This window comes from Cyprinus carpio, chromosome A20 (genome assembly GCF_018340385.1).
Source record: "Cyprinus carpio isolate SPL01 chromosome A20, ASM1834038v1, whole genome shotgun sequence".
Lineage (NCBI taxonomy): Eukaryota > Metazoa > Chordata > Actinopteri > Cypriniformes > Cyprinidae > Cyprinus > Cyprinus carpio.
The window spans coordinates 27,262,862-27,282,890 of NC_056591.1; the positions used below are offsets into that span (position 1 = coordinate 27,262,862).

At 35.0% G+C, this 20,029-nt stretch overlaps 1 protein-coding gene across 1 annotated transcript in view; it reads left to right on the forward strand.

The window, feature by feature from the left end:
* The window catches only part of LOC109113058 (DNA (cytosine-5)-methyltransferase 3A-like), a 36,924-nt gene extending 24,576 nt beyond the window's left edge, over positions 1-12,348 (forward strand). The window contains 18 exon segments of the mRNA XM_042778288.1: positions 1,067-1,301; positions 2,701-2,859; positions 2,937-3,000; positions 3,003-3,043; positions 3,128-3,284; positions 4,509-4,658; positions 4,772-4,816; positions 5,695-5,774; positions 5,852-5,964; positions 6,032-6,215; positions 6,928-7,012; positions 8,106-8,251; positions 8,344-8,434; positions 8,519-8,667; positions 9,827-9,912; positions 10,042-10,111; positions 10,241-10,359; positions 11,084-12,348. Coding sequence (XP_042634222.1) covers positions 1,067-1,301; positions 2,701-2,859; positions 2,937-3,000; positions 3,003-3,043; positions 3,128-3,284; positions 4,509-4,658; positions 4,772-4,816; positions 5,695-5,774; positions 5,852-5,964; positions 6,032-6,215; positions 6,928-7,012; positions 8,106-8,251; positions 8,344-8,434; positions 8,519-8,667; positions 9,827-9,912; positions 10,042-10,111; positions 10,241-10,359; positions 11,084-11,225 — 2,116 coding nt within the window. The 3' untranslated portion in view covers positions 11,226-12,348.
* Positions 12,349-20,029: the final 7,681 nt, after the last annotated feature.

Genomic DNA, 20,029 nt, shown 5'->3' on the forward strand with positions numbered 1-20,029 from the left:
GTCTGCCTCCTGCCAAATCCACAGCATTGCTTCAAATCTGCATATAATGAATCTTGACTAGACATACACTGCCACTGAAAAGTTTGGGGTCAGTAAGATGTTTCTGAAAGAAATGAGTACTTTTATTCAGCGAGGATGCATTAAATTGATTAAAAATGACAATAAAGACATTTAAATTGTTACGAAGGATTTCTATTTCAAATAAAAACTGTTCTTTTGAACTTTTTATTCATCAGAGAATCCTGAAAGAATGCATCACGGTTTCGTCTGTTTTCTTGAGCAGCAAATAAGCATATTAAAATGATTTCTGAAGTATTGTGTGACACTGACGACTGGAGTAATGATGCTGAAAATTCAATAAAAAATTCAACAGTATAATATTTCTCAATTTTGCTGTTTTAACTGTTTTATTATCAAATAAATGCAGCCTTGGTGAACAGAAGAGACTTCTTTCTCACATTAAAAAATGTACTGACCCCAGGCTTTTAAATGCTAGTCTAACTCCACATGCTTCTGCAATAAGAGACTATAGAAACAAAAAAATGATGAAGATGCGTTTTCACTCAGAATCATATGTTTGCACTTACATTTATACATTTAGCAGATGCTTTTATCCAAAGCAGTTTGTCAAAGAGCCAACAACATTCGTGATCCACAGTGCCAGGCTTATTATTAGATTAAGAATATGGAATATGAATGAAGCGGTTCTATGAACAGTCTGAACTGTTGGATTTCTACAATCCATGTAAACAAACATCAAACACTGACTTTTCTGCCAGGATGCCAATAATTCTGGAGGGTTCAGAAGTCTAATACACACACAGAGACATCCTGTCTCGTGTTAACTCAGAGTTTGTCCTCATATGACAGTAAAAACTGGCAGGCTACATTTCCACAGTGATTTCAAATCCATATTCACCTGAACACACACACACTAGTCTGTTGTCTTGGTGGAAAAAGACGTTTCTGGTTTTTGATTTTCGAGCAATATTAGTAAAAATCCTTTGAGACCCTGTTTGTTAGTGTTTGTATTTCACCTTGGTGTTTTCTGTGCCTCCGTGTCTTTAGAGGACAAGGCCCAACTGGTGACCACCATGAGTGACATAATGGACGACCAATCAACCGTCAGCTCTCAGAAGGAGGAGGAGGAGCCAGCCATCGATCTCCCATCCATGCCCACACCTCAGCAGCAGCACACTGACCCCGCCTCCCCAACGGTCGCCACGACACCTGAGCCGCCTCCCGTCGCCTGCGACAACAATGTGATGGCGAGATCCTCAGAGATGAATCTGGAGTATGAGGTGAATCCCAGTCCTGATGGATCACTCTTCATCGCTCTTCATTGGTTTAAACAGGGTACACATTGGTATTCCGTGACTTGACATGAGTTTTTTTTTTTTTTTTATTAGATAAGCAAGATAAACTATTATTTAAAATAAAATTAAAAGTAGATTGATTTAAATTTGATTTAATATCTGAAGCTAAGGCTGTAAAAATTAATTTAAGTTGATTTCTTGACTGTTTAACATTTCTAACTTTTTAAAAAAAATTAATTAATAAAAAAATAATTATGAATAATTTTTGAAACACACACAAATGTTTTTTCCCACTATTTGTGGATTTTTTTGAACACACACTTATTTTTTTTGACTTTATTTGTAGTTTCCTGTTTTTTACTTGATTATCTTTTTATTTTCGAGTTTTTATTATTAATTTCTTTTGTAGATGCGTGCATTTATCAGGATAATCTTTATATCTATAGTTTAGTGCAATAGTATTATCATAAATGATTTGTTTTATTTAAAAATAATCACAGTTATTGTTATTTTAGTTATATTGAATGGGTCAAAAACAGTGGAAATGGGGTTTATGAAAAAGCTGCCATTAAACAAGTATTGTTTAAAATAAACTTCAGTTGTTGATTCTACATTAATTTGAGGATTTAATGTTTGATGCTACACAGTACTATTAGAAATTATTTAGTTATAGAATTATTTAGTTTCTATAAAATTATAGAAATTAAAACTTAAATAAAATGTTTAATAGTTAGTTTGACTTTCTGAGGTTGATTATTAGTTTTAAGGTTATGCAGCTGCTTTTTTCAGTGATCATTTGCTGAAAAAGAAGAATAACTTGTGAATGACTTAATTCCAGGCTTTATTTTGTTTCCTAATTGTGGTCTTACAGAACATTAGATTCAGCAAAGTACCTCTTCTTATCAAGAATCGGGTTTTGCTGTCATTTGTGACACTGGACCACAAAACCAGTCTTAAGTGAGAAATTGAAGCTAAATAAATAAGCTTTCCATTGATGTATGGTTTGTTAGGATTGGACAATATTTGGCCGAGATACAACTATTTGAAAATCTGGAACCTGAGGGTGGAAAAAAATCTAAATACTGAGAAAATCACCTTTAAATTTGTCCAAATGTAGTTCTTAGCAATCCATATAACTAATCAAAAATTAAGTTTTGATATATTTACGGTAGGAAATTTACAAAATGTCTTCATGGAACATGATCTTTACTTAATATCCTAATGATTTTTTGGCATAAAAGAAAAATCGATAATTTTGACCCATACAATGAATTGTTGGCTATTGCTACAAACATACCCCAGCGACTTAAGACTGCTTTTGTGCTCCAGGGTCACATTTAACTTTCACTGACACTGAAGCTGATGTTTTTGTGGGTTTCCTCAGGACGGCCGTGGGTTCGGGATCGGAGAGCTGGTCTGGGGGAAGCTGCGGGGATTCTCCTGGTGGCCCGGGCGCATCGTGTCGTGGTGGATGACAAGTCGCAGTCGTGCCGCTGAAGGCACCCGCTGGGTCATGTGGTTTGGAGATGGCAAATTCTCAGTGGTGAGTCTGTCGACCAATCAGGATCCTTCATGAGTGCTGATAAGAGACTTTATAATGAGTGTCCTCTCCTCTGTCAGGTGTGTGTGGAAAAGCTGTTGCCCTTGAGCACATTTTGCACGTCTTTTCATCAGCCCACCTACAACAACAGCCCATGTACAGAAAAGCCATCTATGAAGTTTTACAGGCAAGTCATGATATTTCTCTATCGTGTGTTATTGTATGCGTGTGTGTGCATTTTCTCATGTTGTTTATGTGGATCTCTGTTCAGACGGCGAGTATGCGTGCTGGGAAACCGTTCTCTGTGTGTGTGTCCACTGATGACTCGGACTCAGGGAACAGTGTTGAAGTGCAGACACGGCAGATGATTGAATGGGCCAATTCTGGGTTTCTCCCTTCCGGTGCCAGAGGCCTGGAGCCGCCACCAGGTACTGTATCTAACAAACACACAACCACTGGCCCAGATTAAAGGTTTATTATTTCAGAAGTTTTAATTTTTTTCAGAAGTGTTATTTTTAATTAAATAACAATTGTTAAGCAATATCTTTGTTATTGTTTATTGAGAGTTTGTTTATTATTTATCACTATAATTAATTACTACTACAAATATTATTATATAAGTTATGTAATCATAAATGTAAATTTATTTAATTGTGCAGTTTATTAGTTTATCATCTAATTTGCTTTGTTTACATTAATGATATTAATTACATTTTGATACATTTTATTATTGTTTTTAGTATATTTTTCTTTTAATTAATGATTTTTTTTAATTCATATTAATATTATTATTTATTATACTTAAGTATTTATTATATATTTTTAATACTTTTTAATTAATTAATTTTCATTTTATTTGGATTAATTTAACTTATTTATTCTGTTGCTCAAATATATACTTTTTTGATAGCAAAACCTGATCAGTTGGCCTTGGAATAATTTGATGAGATTCATTAATAAATAAAAGTTATTTATATGTGTGTGTGTGTGTGTGTGTGTGTGTGTGTGTGTGTGTGTGTGTGTGTGTGTGTGTGTGTGTGTGCAGAGAGAGAGGCAATATTTTTAAATTATAGTGTTTATTATTTAATTTATTATTATTGTTTTAATTAATGGCATTTATTTTGATTAATTTATTATCATATTATGAATAATTATACATTTTATTATTCATATTTTTTATATTTTATTAAACATTTTTCTTATAATCTATATAATTTATTAAAATTTTTATTATTTATTATATATATATATATATATATATATATATATATATATATATACATTTTAAGGAATTTAAAATAATTTTATTGTAATTTTATTTTGTTTAATTTTATTTATTATTTATTCTGTTGCTCAAATTATTTTTTGGATAGCATAGACCTGATAATTTGGCCTTGAAAGAATTTGTTGAGAAATGACTGAGTCATTGAGAGACTTTTTTGATGGCAGACAGATGTGAGCACAGGTTGAGACATTGTTGAGATCTCTTCCGAAACCTTGTAGGAGACAAAATATGAATTCCTGAGGTCTTATTCTCAATAGAAACATGACAAGCAAAAAACTTTTGATCTCCAGTAGATTTCATTGCTGTCTAAGAGAAACAATTGCGATATTAAAGAGATTTGTTTGTGTATTTTCTGTGTGTCCTCTAGCGGAGCGGAACCCGTATACTGAGGTGTATCCAGAGATGTGGGTGGAGCCTGAGGCCGCTGCGTACACGGCTCCGCCCCCTGCCAAGAAACCCAGGAAGAACAGTGTCGAGAAACCCAAAATCAAAGAGATTATTGATGAAGGAACCCGAGGTATCTCACACACACATACACACATGTGCCAAAGCAAACCAGCTTCATATTTCTCATATGCTGTTCCTACTGTAACAGCAGTGATCGTTGATGCTGTGTTTTGTTTTGCTCAGAGAGACTCGTGTATGAAGTCAGACAAAAGTGTCGCAATATTGAAGGTGAGTTTGCTGTTGAATGGGACCTTTGAATTAAAAAACAGGATATATACTGTATGTTTTCCAAAAGTAAACACATACATGTGACAACACTAATAAAATAACAAAATTTTAAGTTTAAAAGAAAGTAATCTGTAAAAAATATATATATATATATACATTTTAAATAAATAATTAATAATAATAAATGATTAAATTATAATATGAATGAGAAATTTAATTGTACTATTAAATATAATATAATGTAATAATAATAATATAATTAGCTTTTTAATATATATATTTACAAATATATTTATATATAATTATATACTTATTTTGATATTTAAATATATACATTTGTAATAAAATACTATATATATATATATATATATATCTATATATATATATATATATACACCCACATAAATATAATTATTAAAATACTAAATATATTTTAATATTATTGCTAAAATCATTCTATATATATATATATATATATATATATATATATATATATAGTGCTGCTATATATTTTGTATATACACACATATATACACATACACATACATATACTAGTGCTGGTTGAAATTAACTTGTACTAATATTTTATAATTATTAAAATATTTTTATATTAACATTTATATATTTAATTAGAAATTTAAATGTACAATTTTGTATTAAATTGTCTTATAAGGTAAAATTGAGCACACTGCATTATGGGACACAGTATATCACACAGTGTGCTCTGTGTGTTGCAAACTGCTAATTTTGGCAAACGTAGTAGGTCAGTGTGTCATGGTTTAAAACGTGCATGGTGTGCACAGTAAGCATACTGCATAAATAATATGGTACAGTCTCATGCTATTCCAAACATCACCATGGAGTTGTTTTATGTGCAGATATTTGTATTTCCTGTGGAAGTCAAAACGTAGCGCTAGAGCACCCTCTGTTTGTCGGAGCCATGTGCCAGAGCTGCAAGGTACACATGCACACCTGTCAATCAAGCCTGTTCTGACTTGTGATTGGTGCTTGAGGTGGTGTTCTCCTCCCCTACAGAACTGTTTTCTGGAGTGCGCGTATCAGTACGACGATGACGGTTATCAGTCGTACTGCAGCATCTGCTGTGGAGGACGAGAAGTGCTCATGTGTGGGAACAACAACTGCTGCAGGTGAGTGTGTGCGGGCTTGTTCGCTATCTGAGAGACATCTGTGAGGTGTAACTCTATGTTTGTGTAGGTGTTACTGCGTGGAGTGTGTCGATCTGCTCGTCGGGGCCGGATCCGCACAGGCCGCTATTCTTGAAGACCCCTGGAACTGCTACATGTGCTGCACCAGGAACGTCTTTGGCCTCCTGAGGCGCAGAGATGACTGGACCTCACGACTGCAGCTGTTCTTCGCCAACAACCACGACCAGGAGTTTGTGAGTTGATCTAGTGTGTGTCTTAGCAGTTCTGACGCAAATTCAACAAGATTTGATCTACAAGATAGGATACAGCTATTTGAAAATCTGGAACATAAGGGTGCAAAAAAATCAAAATATTGAGAAAATCACCTTTAAAGTTGTCCAAATGAAGTTCTTAACAACGCATATTACTAATCAAAAATTCATTTTTTATATATTTACAGTAGGAAATGTACTAAATATCTTCATGGAACATGACCTTTACTTAATATCCTAATGATTTCTGGCATAAATTAAAAATCTATAATTTTGACCCATACAGTATATTTTTGGCTATTGCTACAAATATACCCCAGAGACTTAAGACTGGTTTTGTGGTCAAGGGTCACATTTTTGTTTATTATATTGCTGTTTTTCTTTTTTAATTGTATCTTTACTATAAAGCATCCTTGAGCACTGGAAAGGCACTATATAAATAAAACTTATTATTATTATTATTATTATAGCAGTGGGCATTTACATTGAAGTCTTACAGCAGACACGCCCCTTCTAATAGAGCATCTAAATCAAAGGCTAAATTCACGGTAGAAAATGGCCATTTATAACTAAATTATGACTGTAATTAAAAAACATACTAAGATTATAAGTGCACCTCAGGAAACAAAAAATAATTAAAAAATGCATTTCATGACCACTTTAAAAAGAAAAATCTGTCCGTTCTCTTCCTCAGGAACCGCTGAAGTTGTATTCACCAGTACCAGCAGAGAAGAGGCAGCCAATCAGAGTCCTCTCTTTATTTGATGGCATCGCTACAGGTGAGATCACACCTGTCTTATTTTAGTATCACTGAGATACTATTAGTTTTTGTTAATATTTTCAGTTAGATTTTATTTTTGTATTTTCTGTATTTTTTTGACAAATCTCTGACAGATAGACAGATAGATAGACAGATAGATAGACAGATAGACAGACAGACAGACAGATAGATAGATAGACAGGCAGACAGACAGATAGACAGTCAGACAGATAGATAGATAGACAGATAGATAGATAGATAGACAGTAGATAGATAGATAGATAGATAGACAGACAGACAGATAAACAGACAGACAGATAGACAGACAGACAGACAGACAGACAGACTGACAGACAGACAGACTGACAGACAGATAGATAGACAGACAGACAGACAGACAGACAGACAGACAGACAGACAGACAGACAGACAGACAGGACGGACGGACAGACAGACAGACAGACAGACAGACAGACAGATAGATAGACAGACAGACAGACAGACAGACATACAGATAGATAGATAGATAGATAGATAGATAGACAGACATACAGACAGACAGATAGATAGATAGATAGACAGATAGACAGACAGACAGACAGACAGACAGACATAGATAGACAGATAGACAGATAGATGTGACAGACAGACAGACAGACAGACAGACAGACATACAGATAGATCTTAGACAGATAGACAGGACAGACAGACAGACCAGAGGGACAGACAGACAGATAGATAATAGACAGACAGACAGACAGACAGACAGTGACAGACAGATAGATAGATAGATAGATAGTTAGTTATATTTTTGAGTTTTGTAACCGTCTGTCACAAAAGACATACATATTTTGACATCCCTCAAAACACATTCTCAAGACAGCAACACACAGATGGATAGATAGATAGATAGATAGATAGATAGATAGATAGATAGATAGATAGATAGATAGATAGATAGACTTTTTTTTGCTTCAAAATCTCAACCACCATTCACTATAAATCTTGGAAGAGCCAGGACATTTCATATGGCTTGAGGGTAAATAATGTAAATAATGGGCTAATTTTTGGATAGATAGGTAGTTTCATATGCAAAATATATTTGCTGTCAGGGCTGCTGGTGCTGAAGGATTTGGGCATTCAGGTGGGGCGGTACGTGGCGTCAGAAGTGTGTGAGGACTCCATCACGGTGGGGATGGTGCGACACGAGGGAATGATCAGTTATGTGGGAGACGTCAGAAACGTCACACGCAAGAATGTGAGCCTGTGTCTTTCTCTCTGTCCCTCAGTGTCTTTTCTCTTGGACACACTTCTGACGTCTCTGTGTTTGCGTCACATGTTTCCCTGCAGATTCAGCAGTGGGGCCCCTTCGATCTGGTGATCGGTGGAAGCCCCTGTAACGATCTGTCCATCGTCAACCCTGCCAGGAAAGGCCTGTACGGTACGACACTCAGTCTCCAGCATAAATGATTTCTGCATATTGTTGCATTAGTTTGTTGTAAAAAGTGTTTTTTCTTGTGTGCAGAGGGCACCGGGCGTCTGTTCTTTGAGTTCTACCGGCTGCTTCATGAAACGCTACCCAAAGAAGGAGAGGAACGACCATTTTTCTGGCTGTTTGAAAATGTTGTCGCCATGGGAGTCAGTGACAAGAGAGACATCTCACGCTTTCTGGAGGTGTGAACACACACAAGACAAACACACCCTCACATGCACAGAGCGAATCATGTGTGCTGTTATCAGTGCTGCCCTCTTGTGGTTGTAAATATAACATGGATATTGTGCACAAACTGTATTTGGATACTAAAAAATGTCTGAATTCCACTAAAATCTGACAAACACAAAGTTATTTTCTTAATTTTAAACACAACATCTATTGTTTTATCATTAAAAACCAGGCTTTTTTGTGAAATGTCTTTCTTTCTGTAGCATAAATGAAACTTGGGTTAGAACTGTATCTAAAGCAACTGAAATTGGTATTTATTTTGTTAGGTGTATTTTAACTTTTTATCAACTCACTTAAATTTTTTATTTACTATATTTATTTAAAATATAATAATAATTTAATTATTATACCATATGAAAATATAATATTTATTTATTTTGTCAGTTAAAAGGTTTTTAATTTTTTGTATGTTAGTATTATTTGTAGTGTTTTATTTAATGCAGTGACATTCAGGCAGTGTCTAAATACATTTTAGAGTCACTGGATACTGCATATACATACATATATATATATATACACACATACACACACAGACACACACACACAGACACACACCACACACATATACTATATTTAGTTAGAGATCAGTAAAATTGTTTTTTCAAAGAAATTAATACTTTTATTCAGCAACAATGCATGAATTGATCAAAGGTGAAACTAAAGACATTTATAATGTTACACAAGATTTCTATTTCAAATTTTCTATTTATCAATGGAATCCTGAAAAAAATGTATCATGGTTTTCACAAAAATATCATTCAAATATTATAACTGTTTATTAACATTGATAATAATAATAAATATATAATAGATGTTTCTTGTCAATCAAATCAGCATATTATTATGATTTCTGAAGGATCATGTGACACTGAAGACTGGAAAATTCAGCTTTGCATCACAGGAATTAATTACATCTTAAAATATATTCAAATAGAAAACAGTTCTTTTAAATTGTAATCATATTTCACAATATTTACTGTATTTTTGATTAAATAAATGCAGCCTTGATGAGCAGAAGAGACTTCTTTCAAAAACATTTCAAAATCTTGGCTAAACTTGACTTTGTTTCTGCAGTATAATGCTTTATATAACGGGTCTGTCTGTGTTCAGTGTAATCCAGTAATGATCGATGCTAAAGAGGTGTCTGCCGCACACAGAGCTCGATACTTCTGGGGAAACTTACCTGGAATGAACCGGTACGACTGCTTGAGTGAGATCAGATGTTATTGTTTGAGTTACACGTGAAACAGGCATGAAGAGTGAACATCAGATTTGACCTCATCAGAAAAACAAGGGAACAAACTCTCTCTCTGTCTTTCTCTCAGGCCGCTGACTGCCATGGCAAATGATAAACTCGAGCTGCAAGACTGTCTGGAACATGGACGCACAGCTAAGGTGTGCGGGATCATTTTTTAGGTTTTGTTGTGCATGGAAAAGTCTTGGGATAGCTTGTCCTGATGTTTTGTTCGGAGGTTGTTGTTGACTACATCCAGACTTCATTTCACATGCATTGTTATTTTTCAGTTCTATAAAGTGCGAACCATAACAACTCGCTCAAACTCAATAAAACAGGGCAAAGACCAGCACTACCCTGTCTACATGAACAATAAAGAGGATATCCTGTGGTGCACCGAGATGGAGAGGTGAGGGCCTTCTATAATTAGTTCATGCCAAATTCAAAAGGGGAAAAAAAGTTGATTTTGTAGAAAATAAAGCATATTTCTGTTTGGAGATATTCATAGCATGGCAAATTATTTTCATTAAACTTATGCACATTTCTCCTGAATTCTCAATACCATAAAGACAGTTTGAAATATTTATAAACAATTAAATAAAATTATTAGCAATAATTTAAAAAAAAAAAAAAAAAAACTATTACATGATTTATTTTTTCTAAATCTTTTATATTTTAATATTTTTTTTTAATCTTTCTATTCATCAAAGGATCCTGTAAAAAATAATTTAAATGTGTACAATTTTATAAACTATTTTAGTATTGTGGTATCGTGTTGGACTTTATAATAATAAAATGTGCATTTTACAATAATCCAGTAAAAGAAAAAAACTACTGTATTACTCTATCATTGAGCATAATGGGAAATATAAAATTTAATTTTTAAATGTCAATAATTTTAAATAATTAGTAGTTTAATAATATAATGAATACAAAATATAATAATAATAGTAATAAAAAATAATAGTTATAAAAGAAAATATGCTTAATGTATTATAATATCATATACAATAATAATAATAATATAATTGAAAAACATAAGCATGTCACAATGCAAAAAAATATATATTTTGAATTCATGCGATTCAGCTGTATGTATTTATATGTAAAGTCCACTGCTGTGTGTGTTACAGAGTTTTCGGCTTCCCCGTCCATTACACAGACGTGTCCAACATGAGTCGTCTCGCCAGGCAAAGGCTTCTGGGAAGGTCGTGGAGTGTTCCTGTGATTCGCCACCTCTTCGCTCCACTGAAGGAATACTTTGCCTGTTACTGAAGCTCCGCCCACCACACAACGTGATGGCATCGTGACTAGGGTTGGGCCGATAGACGATGTCATCATCCATCACCGAAGACTGACAGACATCACAATGTTGAGCCGGCATCGTGATTCATCCCCCCCCCCCACCCCCTCTGCGTGCAGTCCAATTTTTGTGAACATGCAGACGGTGCGAGGTGAATGTTGAGACAGAGCGAGTCAAGTAGGTGATACTGCTCATCCGTCCTCGCTCATCAGCAGCTGAGCACACTATAAGAGCTGTGTGGACAGAACGGAACGTGGAAAGTGAAGTAAACCCGAGCCTTTAGTGGTCAACTGCTGCAGAGCATGCCAAAATGTGTGTGACCCCCCCCACCGATGTCATCGTCCATCGCAATGTTTCACTGTAGACATCGTCTGATGCCAATTTGGTAGACATTGCCCAACCCTAATCGTGACGTCCCTCCTCTTCCTTTCCTGCATATCCAATAAGCTCCACCTTTTTGTGTTCTTCATTTTTGCTCATGGCCTGTGAATGGCTGGTGCTATCCTAATATTATTATTCAACCCTCTAGACAGCCACACTTCAGATATTTATTTGAAAACATAACTGGGTCCAGATTTAAGATTTTTTGATTTTATAATTTTTTTGTCATGTTCCAACTGTGACGACTCTTTCTCTCTCACAGAACTGACAGAGACAAAATGTGTGTGTGTTTGCAAGTGTATGTTTGTCCGAGCATGAAAATATAGAGCACAAAGCGCTGGATAACAGGTGTGAAACAGAAGCAGACGCTCTCTGAATACTCGAAACAGGCGAATTCATCCCTCAAACCTAAAACTTATGTTACGCCATAAACTAACCAGGTATGATATGGAAACGTAAGTCATTTTTCTGTTCTCAGTGAACACGAAATGCTGTGGTGAAGAGTTAAAATCATCAAATCATATTTGATGTTTAATGTACAAAGAATCTCAAAGAAAATATGTCTAGGTCATATTTTACTTTAATCAAAAGTAAAAAAAAAAAATTTTTTTTTTCATTATTTTCATGACAATTAAGTGCATTTACCCAATAAATGGCATTATTGTAATGTGAAAAATATGAATATATAAATGTGTGTGTGTATAAATATATAAATACATTTTTTTCTTAGCATTAATTAATTAGCATAATTATTATTTTTTTGCATTATGGCATTATATATATATTATATATATAATATATATATATATATATATATATATATATATATATATATATATATATATATATATATATATATATATATATATATATATATAATGCAAAAAAAATAATTAGCTAATATAAATATATATATTTATATATATATATATATATATATATATATATAATGCAAAAAAAGATAAAGGTCCTAAAATGGGCTAAGGAAAAACTACATTTATGAATTTTTTTCTTTGGAGGAAATTTGACTATGGGCGTATTTTCATGAGATTGATTAAGCAGTGCTACCCGTTATTTCTACTATTACACAAATAGAAATCAGGTAAATCACATCTAGTTAGGAATTCATCACTTATTGCTTTGTCATGTTGTGCCTGGTTAGTATATGTGTCTGTAACATCTACACAAACATAATTTTCACACATAAACACACATTTCCAGTGAGAGAGAAGATGTGCTTGAAGTATCAACAATACACTGTTTACAGGTTGTGCTCTTAATACGGTACTACTAAACTACCACAACCATTCACTCTCAGCTAACTCCTCTATGACAGTTTCTCAGTCTCTCTGTCTCTCTCTCAGCAATACAAACACAGCACACGGTCCCATATGATGCCTTTCTGCTGGAGCCTATAGGGCACATATGAGAGAGCTGTGTTCCATTACACACACACACACACACACACACAAGCTGAGAGCTGTGTTACACACTCACACAGCTGAAAAGGACAGTTCACCCAAAAATTTAAATTCTGTCATCATTTACTTACCCTCATGTCATTCCTTACCTGACTTTCCGGCCACATACACACTGCAGGTAAATTCGGTTGTCAGTTCACATTTGAATTCTTAATCCTGTTCTCTACATACACAGTTAAGCCATTTACCACCAAATTAACTCCTGAAAAATTCAGCCGCATTTACAAAAATTCTATATAGTGTGAATTGAACAGGGTTGCCAGGTCTTGTGAAACAAAGCCAGCCCAATTGCTGATCAAAACTGGCCCATTTTTTCTGCGGTTTTCCTTTCATCATTAGCAACACTGGTACAAAACCAAACTCAACAACTAGTTGTTCATGACGTATTTAAACCCGTGTCTTTTCTTTATGTGCAATGCAAGAAATCACAGTGAACAAGGTATGGTTTGACTCATTAGTGTTGCCAGATCTTGCTAGAAAAAACAGCAAATAACAACAAGCCCGTAATGAGCTTAAATACAAATTCTTCTAAATAAGCCATATACCAAAATATTGTGACATGCACCTGCGTGCTTTATTTACTCTACAATCTGGATCACTTTATGAGTGAAGACTAGGCCAAAGACACTTAATAAAGCATTGCTTACAATAAGTGGACAACCCTTTAAGAACGTGACCTGCAAATCGGCATTCCAACGACGGCTCTGTTAGCAGTGGTTTAATTAAAATAGACAAACTATTACTTTGTAGTATTACTTTGATGAGGGGAAATAAGTGATGACATAGGTTTCATTTTTGGGTGAACTACTCCTCTGTGAGAGAAGTTTATTTTCTTTATAAGATCATGTTGTTTGCTGTCATCTCTGATGCAACACACATCGACCTTCCGTATGTAGAAATGGAATTACTTGGATCCAATTCTGCCAGATTTTTGCTCAACACTTCAGTCCAGATACCACCACTCTTACTGTATTTTGGGTTTGTGTGTGGTCAGTCAGGTATCAGGGATGCTGTGTCATTTTTAGCCCCTGCATTTGTTTCTACTGTTGGTGCAGAAATTCAATGGTGCCGCATATACTCCATGGTGCAGCTTCATGGTGCTTCATTCTCTCTCTCACGTTCTCCTGGCTTGCGTTCTGCTTCAGGTTCAGCTCGGCTACATTCACACCGCAGTTGCGTGATTTCTGGCCCAGATCTATTTTTTAATGATTTTGATGAAAAATCATGTTATCATTTTCCATTTGAGGCACTTTCATACGTGGAAATTAATCACGGAAACATGCAATGTGGTTCATGCAATTGTTAACATCACTACTGGTCAAAAGTTTGGGGTCAATAAGATTTTTTTTTGAAAGATTAACATGTTTAATCAACAAGGATGCATTCAATTGATTCAATGTGACAATGAAGACATTTATAATGTTACATAAGATTTATACAGTATTTCAAGTAAATGCAGGTCTTAATAAATAATGGAACTTTCTATTCATCAAAAAATCGTCACAAAATATGAAGCAACTGTTTTCAACACTGATAATACTAAGAAATGTTTCTTGGAGGATCATGTGACACTGAAGATTGGAGTAATGCTTAAAATTCAGCTGTGCATCACAGAAATAAATAACATTTTATTCAAATAGAAAACAGATATTTTAAATTGTAATAATATTTCACAATATTGCTGGTTTTACTGTTTGATAAAGTAAATGCAGCATTAGTGAGCATAAGAGACTTTGAAAAAGATTGAAAAATCTTACTGACCTCAAACTTTTAATTGCGATAATTGGATGATTGATTTAACCTTGGTGTAAATTTGAATAATTTTTCAATTCTACTCTATGAGGAGATTGTAATATTTACATAAAATATGTAAATAAATTAAATGTCTTCAAATGTCTTTATAGAAAAACTGTGGTGTCCTAAAGTCAGGGGTCACACTGAAAATCTGGGATTCAAAGTGTAATTTGAAAATAAGCAGATTTATTTATAGGATTTAGAAAAAAAGAAATTGACAAAATTAATAGAAAAATATTTCCAATTCTGAATCAGGCTCTTGCGATGTGAACATAGCCTTTCTCTCTCATGCTGAACTACGTACGAATCAGCCTACGTGCTAATCTACAGGCTGACTAGTATTCTGACCATTCTGGTTTTTGACAGTCTTGACATATTCAGTGCTCCTTTGCTCAGGATTCTGGGAAAGTGGCCCATCTGTGTGATGTCATAAAAGCTGGTCACATGGTGCTCCCAGAATCCAGAGTCCTCTTGTGGTGCAAGTGGAGAGTTCACACTTGGGTAATGTGCAAACTGGATTACTGTAAAACTCTACTATGTGTGCTGTTTTATAATCCTGTTTCACATCTGAAATAAACAGGACTCTGGTGCTCACAGAGATGTGCTTCGAAATTGAGGATTTTTGTACGAATTTGCTAATTCAGTTGGCCCTCGCTGGAAGGAAGAGTTTATACAGATCACATTTCAACCGTGAAAGAAAACTTTTCTGGTTTCTCTCTAACCAAACTAGCACATTGGACTACTTCTTATTTGGGGGTTGCTCATTTCTTCAAACTTTTGACTGACGTGTTGAAAGCTGGTCAACCAACTCATTACCTGAATGATGGTTTTGTTTGCAGTTTAGATTCAGATCTGAATCGTTATGTCACAGTTGATGTTGAAATATGCTTATGGCCCACAGGTTATAGTAAACTTCTGCTAAGAAACTGAACTTAAAGGAAAACATCCTGCTATTTAGTCGTTTGATTGGATTGTTTGATAGTAATTCACTTTGAGCAAACATTACACATTATCGTATTTCAGGCGATTTTTGTCTAATTTCAGTAAGTTTTGAGTTCCCTCAGATCCATTTATCAAGTTTAAATGCAAAAACGTCAGCGTATTCTGTCTAGAAATTACTTACAGAGAGACAGTCGATTTTTGTTTTGTCAAAAATCTTATGAAAACACTCCAGAAACCTCTCAGAAGAACATGCACTTCCATGACCAGCATGATTTTTTTTTTTTTTAGTTTTTTAGACAAATCTACCCCTAAACTCAATTTAGCCTTACATGATGGATTTGTTTTTTACAAACACACAGCTTTTCACTTCACAAGACATTAACTGATGGACTGGAGCGGTGTGGATTGCTTGTGGATTATTGTGATGTTTTTATCAGCTGTTTGGACTCTCATTCTGATGGCACCCATTCACTGCAGTGGATCCACTGGTGAGCAAGTCATGCAATTTCTCCAAATCCGTTCTCATGAAGAAACAAACTCATCTACATCTTGGAAAGCCTGAGGGTGAGGAAATTTTCAGTAAATTTGTTTTCTTTTAACGCCAACCCAATAATTTCAGATATTTTATTTCGCTCCAGTATCATTTAGAGGCAGAAAATTTCACTGATGTTGAAAAGGAACATCTAAAATGCAGGATGTTCTCCTTTTAAGGTTGGCTTGGTAGAATCTGACTCCTTTAGCAGGATCTTCGTGGCACTGTGCTGGGTCGAACCGCTCGTAGCCTTAGAGTCTGTTTGTGTTTGTTTGGTGAAGGCTGGTGAATCTTGTAACGCAGCGTGAGGTTTGATTGTTATTAGTCGAGACTTCAGTGGTAAATGAATTGTACATTTATAAGTTTGCCTCTTTTTTTTAGAAATTTATTACATTTTGTGTGCTGGGTGTTTTTAAATTCATTTAGAGTAATTCTGACGTGATTATTGGCTAGTGTATGATTATATGCATGGATGTTATAATAAAGGGGGTAGGGTCGAGGGCGGGGCTGTGAGCTAGTGATGGGTGTGGCCAATTAATGCAATTACCAGAGAATTCTTTTCTATTTATTGGGTTAGATGATTGACTTGTGATCCGCTCAAGAGCCGACCAGTAACCTGTTGTCAGTTTCAAAAGAGCCAGGGTCTTGCGTGAGGTTATTTTATGAATAATATCTGGAATAAGAGAAGGTTGTTTCAAAAAGGTGCTATACAATTTATTCTTAAATGATGAACTAGAAAAGAATGACAAGAAAATATATCATTGAGAAGTGACTTGGTCTTGACGATGACTGTTTTTATGTTGTGTAGTCTTGGAAAAGCACTATTATTTTACTCTTTTATGAATATATTAACAAAAGACATTTTAACTTTGTACTTGAGGAAAATGTCAAAGTAAAAAAGACAAATACAAATGTGCAGATTCATGTGTTTTAGCTTAGACATTACTGTAGTAGGTGCCTCTAAGTAAGAAACATTCATTCATACTGTATTCGCATGCTGCCTTCAGGTCACGTTGGAACGATCGTATTTATGTTAATCGATCTAATTGGTCATAATTTGGTTTTCATTGCAATAGCTGAAAGTATAATTTAGTTTGTATGCATATGGTGTGAAAACTAGCATATCAGAAAATACTAAATTTGCCAGTTTATGGGGGGACTACATTTCCCATCATTCCCTTCAGTAGTGTCAAAAAACGCACCTAATGCACATCTTCTACACTTCATTGTCTGCTGAAACACTTCTTGTGTTTATCAGAAAGTGAAATGTGAAATACATTTTATTCCAACCACTTTGCATCGACCTTTAAACTCGTAAGTAGGAGCTTCCTCAGAGGACTTGAAGGCAGCAATACTGTACACTGTTACGTAACTGCTTGGAAGTGATGGCAAAACTACATTACCCAACATTCCTTTCCACAGACTCCCTCCATGTACTCTAGCTAAGATCATACTGTAATGTTTTTTTATATATGATTGTTGTTGCCTCAATATTTATTGCCCTACAGCCTCGTCCAACTGATCAGTCCACAGGTCTCTCTCTTATACTTTTCTTCATCCGCTGTAACACATTTATCCTCACCCTCTCTCTCTCGCTCGGTGTGGCTGTAGTTCTGTTGTGTTTTGATGGTCTTTGGATTGTTATAGTAGCAGTTCATCCTTCCATAATTCTCTCTGTACACAGTGAAAGGAGAGATGGCCGAACACTGCGGCTCCTTTCCTGTGCACTTGTGCTGGGGAACACTTGAATTAAATGTACTGTTTTTGTGCTAAAATCGCCCTTGTCGTGTCTTTCTTTTATGGTGCGAGTGAAGATTATTAACATCAACTCAAAAAAGCAAGAGTTTGGTCAGGGATGTCACACTTACCAACCTTTTTTGGGTAGACTAGATGATTTGAAATGCTTTTCATAAGTTGATGATAAAATTGAATGTTCTCTTGAAGGGATACTCCACCCAAAAACTTAACTTACCCCCATGTCGTTCCAAACCCGTAAAAGCTTAGTTCGTCTTCAAAACACAATTTAAGATATTTTGGATGAAAACCGGGAGGTTTGTGACTTTCCCATAGATTGCCAAATAAATAACAGTGTTATGTGTTGTTTGCTTTCAAACCAAAGCGTAAAAAAACGTAAAAAATGTATCCTTGTGGCGCAGCTGGAATTGTTGAATAAAGTCGTTATTTTTATTTTCTTTGTGTACAAAAAGTGTTCCCGTCACTTCATATAACCCAGATTGTATCTGATGGCAGATGGCAGACTATTCTGACGATGCTTTTCATACTTTCCTGGACCATGACACTGTTATTTATTTGGCAGTCTATGGGACAGTCACAAGCCTCCCGGTTTTCATCCAAAATATCTTAAATTGTGTTCCGAAGATGAACGAAGCTTTTAAGGGTTTGGAACAACATGGGGGTAAGTGATTAATGACAAAATTTTCATTTTGGGATGGAGTATCCCTTTAATGTTCACATAACCAAGGCAAAAAAAAACCATTTCTAAAATATTTTAAAAACTGAATGTTTTGACCATTCAAAGAACCTTCAGGAATAATGCTCTTAACTTAAGAAAAACGTACTTAGAACACATATTTGCGTTAGTGCGGGTGACTTGACTTGACTTGAACCAAAAGGGTGTTTACCAGTGGAGAAGTAGGGGGTGTACCTGTACATAAAGTGTTTGGGGGGGGGGGATCACAAAACAAATATTTACAAAATATTTGTGGGGGGGGGGGTATGGGATTGAAACTGGATTAAACATAATTGAAACAAGCCTAATAAACTACACCAAAGTAAACAGAACCATAAACACTAATAAAGTAAAGAGACACATTTTTAAAAGGACTTCACACACTCCGGCCATTGAGACGATGACCTCATCTTCGCCCCCATCATCACACTTCTCTTTATGCAGGAGATAATGTATTGTAGGGATGTGGTTAAGGTGTGTGTTGAGTTTCATTTCTCATGAACCAGACTGTCATTCCACATTCATGTTTGTCTGAGAATGTCAACTTTCAAAATGTGGATTCTGTCATTAATTTTTCATGGATGGTACGTATTTTACACTCATTTTTTTTAATATTCTCTTAGATATTGATAGAGAAATAGAAGACTACATCTATTCATCAAAGTAAAAAGTGACTTTATATCTCGCAATTGTGACTATTTATTTTTTACTATCTCATAATTATTTTTATTGTTTACCTATAGAGGCAGAAGCGAGGCATCAATAAATACATAAGGACTAAGTAAGATATCTACAGTATTTGTCTGTTTGTGACTTCTTCTCTCTCTCATTCACAGGAAAAACTATCAGCAGTACATTTGTGTCATGTCGCTCAACACTTAACTGAATAATTTTGTTAAACTATGTTTTGACGGTTTTGTTAAAGTTATCAATATATTGTACTAATGAGTAGTGCACCAGGTATAAGCCTCTGTTCATATCCTGGAAGGAGTGTGTTTGGTCTGGGAGTCTTTCTCTCTCTGTTTCTGGCGGTCGTGTCGACTCTGTGTGTCGCTGTCAGACACGTCCTTCAGGTGGCGCTGTTTCTCATTGTCTCCAAAACAAGCTGCTTTTAAAGAGGATTTGGATGAATGGGAGAAAGAACAGAAGAGAGAGATTAAGGAATTACAGGAACAG